At 43.2% G+C, this 7,326-nt stretch overlaps 1 protein-coding gene across 1 annotated transcript; it reads left to right on the forward strand.

The window, feature by feature from the left end:
- The first annotated feature begins 4,227 nt into the window (after positions 1–4,227).
- LOC147624004 (tubulin alpha-1 chain) lies at positions 4,228–6,752 on the forward strand. Its single transcript, XM_086820689.1, has 4 exons — positions 4,228–4,501; positions 4,978–5,212; positions 5,332–5,702; positions 5,911–6,752. The coding sequence occupies exons 1-4, from the start codon at positions 4,409–4,411 to the stop codon at positions 6,565–6,567; spliced, it is 1,356 nt and encodes a 451-aa protein (XP_086676815.1). The 5' UTR covers positions 4,228–4,408; the 3' UTR covers positions 6,568–6,752.
- Positions 6,753–7,326: the final 574 nt, after the last annotated feature.

Raw genomic sequence — 7,326 nt, forward strand, 5'->3', positions numbered from 1 at the left:
CTCTTCTTTGATCAGCCATCTGGATCTGAAACAAAGCAAGCTGTATATCTGCATGATTCCTAGCTTTTTTTCTAGGTTGTTTGATGTTATGTTTATTCCTGATCCTCCATCTAGAATGACCCTTGACACTGTCTCCCCTTTGATTTTTATGTGTCCTCTGACAAGCTTGGCTAGGGTGGCCTTCAATTCTTCTTGAACATACACTGTCTGCTTCTTGCCTTTCTTCTTCCGGGGCTTTCGCTCTTCAATATCCAACTCCTAACTGGAATCTGATTTTGAGGTGTCTTCTTTGAAATCCAATTAGAAAGTTTCTTCCTCCTTCTTCTTCCTTTTATCCTTCTTTTTCTTCTTGGGGTCTTTGCTTGTTTGCTTCAAGATCCCCTCATCTCTATTTGTTACTGCCACTACTTGGTCAAAGGTGAGGGTATCCAGATCATATGAGTCCACCACTATCTTGAGCTTTTCCCTTAGTCCTCTCATGAACCACTGACTCAATGTGGCTAGAGCAGGTTTGTTGGACTGATCCCAATGCATTAGCAGTGCTTGGAATTCAGCTACATAATCTTTTGTTGGCCTCTTCTTCTGAGTTAGCCTCCCAGCTTTTTTAGTACTTCTATGATGTCTTGTCTTTCCCGAATCTTTTTAGGAAGTCTTTCTTCAATTCTTCAAACGTTTAGAAGTACTCCAAACCATATGGTGCATACCAGCTCTAGCGGCCTTGCCACCCAAACTTGTCGAAAAGTACTGTGTCTTTTGAGGTAGTGCATCTGGATCCTCCTCGCTCTTGCCCTTGAACTTCGAGTACGTGAGAGACATTCTTCCCATAGCTATCGATTCTTCTTCTTGAGATTCCTACCTCCTAATTTGTAGCTCCCAGTGCTCTTCTTCTTGGTTCCTCAGTGGTTTCCTGAATTTGTCGTTCTACAGGCACGGAATCCCTTCTGGAAGTCTTCTTAGACAATGCAGTTGCCCTTCATTTCTTGTAGCTTTGGACTGTCCGCGGCGGCAGTACCGCATTACTCTATTTGAGCTCCCTTCATTCTCCATGCAATCTCTATTGCACTCCTATAACTTTCTTGTGAACATTCCTGACACCACTGTGTGTGCACTTCCTTTCTAGATCTTGCGGCGGTACCGCATTACTCTATTTGAGCTCCCTTCATTCTCCATGCACTCTCTATTGCACTCCTATAACTTTCTTGTGAACATTCTCGACACCATTGTGTGTGCACTTCCTTTCTAGATCTACTCCAACTAGCTTTTCTCTACTGACTTACTGTTCAAGACTGACCTCAGAACTAGCCTCTATCTTTCTACTCCCCTACTTGGCGGACTAGTTCCCCAACAGGATCGCCAAAAGTGTTGGTGTCAGCAGGTCAAGACCCGTCCGGACCACCTAGTTGGCTCCTGAAGAGCATAACTAATGCAACTATGACCAATGCAATAAGCCAACACTGACACGTTGAGCTACTCGTCTACGTAATCTAGAGAAGTTACTCATGTCTATGTGCAAGTTAGATCCTAGGCCTGTCATAATTCCAGAATGGAGTTCTCTTCTAAACATGAATGCACTTAACATGGAACAATGCAGAATAGATAGCATAATGCAAGAGAGAGCAGAGACCAAGTGAGAGACCAATCCCGCAACATTCTTTAGTATTAGCTTTAGCAGACACAAAGTAGTACAATGGAAAAAACTTGACTCCTCTTCTTAGTACCCAACTATCCTCTATCCTTTATCCTCTTATCCACACATAACTGACTAATTCTCCCTTTGCTGCTTACATCCCGGGTACTATCCGTTCTTCAAGAAACTGTTACAAGTTTGTTACAAAATAAGAAGGCTCAGTTTGTTGCATAACGGTCAGTCCTAGCAGCGATCTAGGCGGTGGCCAAATGGGCTGGTTGGCCCCCAACGTTAAGTATATGAGTCCCAATTATGAAATTCAAGTACCCCATTTAAGGTTTAAAAATCAACTAGCAGATATTGATGTTATACATGTAACAAGTTGCAGCCCATATAAGTAGCATGGCTAGAAGCACAAAGACCTACATGTACTCTCTAAAAATTGTTCCATGTGTGGTTAGCTGAAAAGAGTAGTAAACTAATCAAGTTTTCAAACTATACCACTAGATTACTTATTGTAAACTACAAGAAGAAACAAAACCCCTACTTCCTTGTCCCCCCCCCTTCCAAAAACCCCTCTCCTTTACACTCACGTGATACCCCTCTCCTTTACACTCACGTGATACCATAAGATATGGCTTGTGAATCCCCCAGGTAGCTAGACAGATTCCAAGATACATAAAGTCCACTGTTGATTATGGACTTTTCTATGAGTGTGGTAGATAGAGATAACTACATGGGTATACATATGATGATTGGGTTGGTAGTGTCTCAGATAGGAGATCTACTAGCGGCTTTATGTTCTCTTTGTGAGTGATACTATGAGAGTTGAGCAACAACAAATAGTCGACACTTGCCTTGTCTAGTACATAGGTAGAGTACAAGGGTGTTACTATGGTATCTTGTGAGGTAGATCGGTTTCAGAAGCTACTTGGTGATATGGGTGAGCCCATGGATAGGACTGTTGTCATTTATTGTGATAATATGAGTAGCATACAATTGATGAATAACCCAGTCTATCATGCTAGGACAACATGCACATTGAGATGCATTATTATTTTGTAAGGAAGAAGGTTCTAGGTGATGTGGATCTGGTACACGTTAACACAGAGAATCATATGGATGACATCTTCACGAAGGCATTGAGTTTAGTTTGATCTTATTCTTATTATCTTCCAAGGATGAAGGTTGTCATTTGCTTTAAACCATCTTCCAATGATGAAGGTTGTCATTTGCTTTGAACCATCTTAATTTCCCAAATTCTAAGTTGTGGAAAGGATGTTTCACATGACATATTTGCATGGGAGTTTTCGTGTGATAGTGCATTTATTACTAGATGGATTAAGTGTTGGACATCTCTCTCCTTTCGTCGATGACCTGTGCAAGTGCCCATCAATTCTCAATTTTTGTGAAGGTGATCATTGAGTCCATGCTCAAGATATGCCTAACATGGCCATGGTGAGAATGCACTCAAATTAGTTGTAGAAATGTAACTCAGAGAGCCTTGGAGATGCAATAACATTTGTTTGCATCGTAAAAGCTCGAGACATCATAGGGGCCATGAAATGGATGCTAAGAATTTCTACGTGAAAGTATCCCCCTCTCTTTTCATTAGTTGTTTTGTTGCTACAATTTCATGGTAGGTGATAAGCAAAGCTAAAGTCTTCTCTTTGTGCATATATCTTTTTTTAAAAAGAATTTGTGAGAGGGGTTTGTTTTATATTATTTTAATCCCACACCTTATGGTGTGACAGGTGAGGGGGTGAGTCAATTCAAACTCACATCGGAGGGGCGAAGGAGTAATGCTCCACCCAAGCTTGATGAACAGGCACCCTTGTCCTTCAAAATTGATGTGGGTGTAGTGAAATATAGCAAGTTTTTTCTGTATATTAGTGTAAATTTTAAAGGGCATTTTAAAATTTTGCAAGTAGTTTACGACCAAAATGCTTGAAAACGGGCGTGATGCCCGTGGGTCAAAAAGTAACTACTGGGCTATTGTCCCCTGTGCCGTTCTCTATGGTGGACACATCTTGCAAAAGCACTAGATAGTAGAAACAGAGACCAAGCGCTTTGCTTGCCCATTAGTGTTCACAGAAAACATTTTTCCCAACAATTCAAAAAACCTTCAACCTCAAATTTATGTAGGTTTTTTCCTAAATTTTAAAAGTTTTTTTAGGAAAATTATAACTAAAATCCCTTAAAATTTGTAGGTTTTTGTGAATTGTGATTTAGAAATTTGAAAGTTATTTTTCAAAATTTACCATAATTTGCCTGACACTAAACCTAAGTTTTTCGTGAACCCTGCTGCCCACATGCTCATTGTAAGCTACAGAGGAGCCTACACACGTTTTTTGAAAGGTGGGCATATGGGAGTGCATAGTTCTAATTCAACTTTAGTTAGCTGGCAGGCGTCTTTCTTGTCTCCTTTAAATTGACAGCTAGATTTTAATAAAACCCGCTGTGTATTTTGGAGCGCTTATCTCAACCGTTACATCAACGGCTCGATTGCCGGCGTCAGTTACAATTACCGTCACGCAACGGCTATTAAGACGGCGCCGTTAGAGCGCCGTCAAGTGTCGTCTTCTACAAAACCCCATCAGTATGCTCCTCAATTAGTCTGTGAAGTTGTCGCCATAGCCAGTACTTCTTTGGAGCAGGCGTACGCTGCGTGTCTGTGTCGTCTCTGTGGAAGGCGTCTTTGCACACGCCTTTCCCTAGAGAGTGTTCGGCCGTTTCATCCTCTCTCTCAGATCTTATCTCCTTCGTTTCCCCCCTTTCACCATGAGAGAGTGCATCTCCATCCACATTGGCCAGGCCGGCATTCAAGTCGGCAACGCCTGCTGGGAGCTGTACTGTTTGGAGCATGGTATCCAGGTTTACATCTGTCCCTCCCTGTTGAAGCTTTTGTTACGGTTTCGTTATGACCAGGTTTGGGTTTCAGCTTTGCGGCGCTGAGTGCGTCTCTGTAGGGCTTCTGTTTTTCGAAACGAAAATGTCAGGGTTTTCTTTCTTGAGCGTTGTTTATGCCGCCATGGTTTTTTGAGTGTTGTTTATGCCGCCATGATTTTACTGTTGTTACCCAGGGCTCGTTTCTGTGTGTTCCTTACGGAATGTTTTTTCTTGTCTTGTTCTTGCAAGCGTAGCGCTACTTTTTTGTTTCTGCAATTAGCCTTCGCTATCCCTTATGTTAGGGTTTCGTTCCTGTGGCTGGACGGCAGAGCTCGTGTCGTGTGTCATTTCAAGTTTGATGGCCAGACCATGCATTTCTGTTTTTGCAAAATTTTCGGGATGTCCCACATACCTCCGTAGGGTTTCCTTTCTGTTGTTTACCTGCGGAGCTCATTTTTCAGCCCGATGGCCAAATGCCGAGTGACAAGACTGTTGGAGGTGGAGATGATGCCTTCAACACATTCTTCAGCGAGACTGGTGCAGGAAAGCATGTGCCGCGTGCTGTTTTCCTGGATCTGGAGCCTACTGTCATAGATGAGGTCAGGACAGGGACTTATCGCCAGCTCTTCCATCCCGAGCAGCTCATCAGTGGTAAAGAAGATGCTGCGAACAACTTTGCCCGCGGCCATTATACCAGTAAGCTTGTTCTCTTTTCTGCTTTCTGTGGACGGAAGCATGTGTTTCGGGTGCATCGTATATATGTCAGGTTTCTTTCCTGATGCGTCTCTTTGAGGCTGTTGTGTTGGATCTTGCAGTTGGTAAAGAAATTGTTGATCTCTGCCTTGACCGCATCCGGAAGTTGGCAGATAACTGCACCGGTCTGCAAGGTTTCCTCGTATTCCATGCTGTTGGTGGAGGTACTGGTTCTGGCCTGGGCTCGCTTCTTCTTGAACGGCTTTCTGTAGACTATGGCAAGAAGTCAAAGCTCGGTTTCACTGTGTATCCCTCGCCGCAAGTCTCCACATCCGTGGTGGAGCCCTACAACAGTGTGTTGTCCACTCATTCACTCCTGGAGCACACGGATGTTTCCGTTCTTCTTGACAACGAGGCAATCTATGACATTTGCCGTCGTTCTCTCGACATTGAACGTCCTACCTACACCAATCTGAACAGGCTTGTTTCTCAGGTGACGATTTCTCACACATCAATTCATGGAAACGTAATTTGGCCCTTGATTCTCTTTGTTGCAGTGTTCCCGTGCTGGGCTGGGCTGTTATGCCTGTTTGTTTGCTAGTTTATGCCCTGTTGGGTCCTGTTTTCCCTGGTCCCTGGCATTTACGGGTAACCTGCAGTCCCGTTGTAGTTGTGTCACTGATATTGTTTATTGCTTGCAGGTCATCTCCTCTTTGACTGCCTCGCTACGTTTTGATGGTGCTTTAAACGTTGATGTGACGGAGTTTCAGACTAACTTGGTCCCTTACCCCAGGATTCACTTCATGCTCTCATCCTATGCTCCTGTCATATCCGCTGAGAAAGCATACCACGAGCAACTCTCTGTTGCTGAGATCACCAACAGTGCGTTCGAGCCATCTTCCATGATGGCTAAGTGTGACCCACGGCATGGAAAATACATGGCATGCTGTCTGATGTACAGGGGCGATGTGGTCCCGAAGGATGTGAATGCTGCGGTGGCCACTATAAAGACAAAGAGGACCATCCAGTTTGTAGATTGGTGTCCCACTGGATTCAAGTGTGGCATCAATTATCAGCCTCCAACAGTGGTGCCAGGTGGTGATCTGGCCAAGGTTCAGAGGGCGGTGTGTATGATCTCCAACTCCACCAGTGTTGCAGAGGTATTCTCTAGAATTGATCACAAGTTCGACCTCATGTATGCCAAACGTGCTTTTGTGCACTGGTACGTTGGTGAAGGCATGGAGGAGGGAGAGTTTTCTGAAGCGCGTGAGGATCTGGCTGCCTTGGAGAAAGATTATGAAGAAGTCGGAGCAGAGACTGCAGAGGGTGATGAAGGTGATGAAGGCGAGGAGTACTGATAATCTGCAGTTTGAAGTTGCTGGCTAAAGTGTGCCACCCTCAGTTTGTTTTCATTTCGAATGTTTTTCTTGTTTTGTTAGGTGACTTAGGTATGCCGAGTGGTGCGTGTTTAGCTTTTTTACTCTGGAAGATGTACTCTGTTTCCCGTATTTGGAATTGATGTTTTAATGTTCAGTGAGTTAAAGCTGGAGGTTCCTTTGTTCTCAAAGTAGAGCAAGCATATTTGGAAATGAATGTCTAAATTGGCAAATGTCTCGGATCAAGAAGAGTACATTTGAGAATCAAGAAGTAAAAGACACTTTCAACTATGCGTTTGAAGAGTTCACATCTGAGCAGTAACTATATATAGTACTACAAAAAAAACCCAAGGTTCTCTTAGCTAGTGAACCAAAAGCCATGAAAGTTTCTTATTTATATTGGTTATCGTGGTTATCGTCGTTGGTTTGAAGTCAAAACTCACTAATGGCAGGGACCATGATGGTGATTTTGGATGACCCCTCGCGTATGTATGTCTTTGCTACTTTTATCTTTCAAATTTGTTTGAAAGGAGTAGCTAAATTAGATCAGGTAACGTTAGGGTACTTTATGTCCTTTTCGTGAAGTTGATGGTGATGTTTGCCAAACGGGTCGAGAGAGAAGTTAAATAAATGGTGGCATTAGGAAAGAAAGCTCTTTGTACTTTGAGTTGAGGTAGGTTTGAGGAGATGTGATCTACATAATTTGACAATGTGCAATAGAATCAGACAACAAAATAACCT

The sequence above is a fragment of the Cibotium barometz genome, chromosome 26, assembly GCF_041138505.1.
Source record: "Cibotium barometz isolate CiBa-2024 chromosome 26, ASM4113850v1, whole genome shotgun sequence".
Taxonomy (NCBI): Eukaryota; Viridiplantae; Streptophyta; class Polypodiopsida; order Cyatheales; family Cibotiaceae; genus Cibotium; species Cibotium barometz.

What these genes read in the sequence shown, in the direction of transcription:
- LOC147624004 (XM_086820689.1), top strand. Translation starts at nt 4,409, where the DNA reads ATGAGAGAGTGCATCTCCATCCACATTGGCCAGGCCGGCATTCAAGTC. An exon ending in TGCCCGCGGCCATTATACCA is followed by an intron (nt 5,213 to 5,331) that starts GTAAGCTTGTTC and finishes TGGATCTTGCAG; the next exon opens with TTGGTAAAGAAATTGTTGAT. An exon ending in TGAACAGGCTTGTTTCTCAG is followed by an intron (nt 5,703 to 5,910) that starts GTGACGATTTCT and finishes TATTGCTTGCAG; the next exon opens with GTCATCTCCTCTTTGACTGC.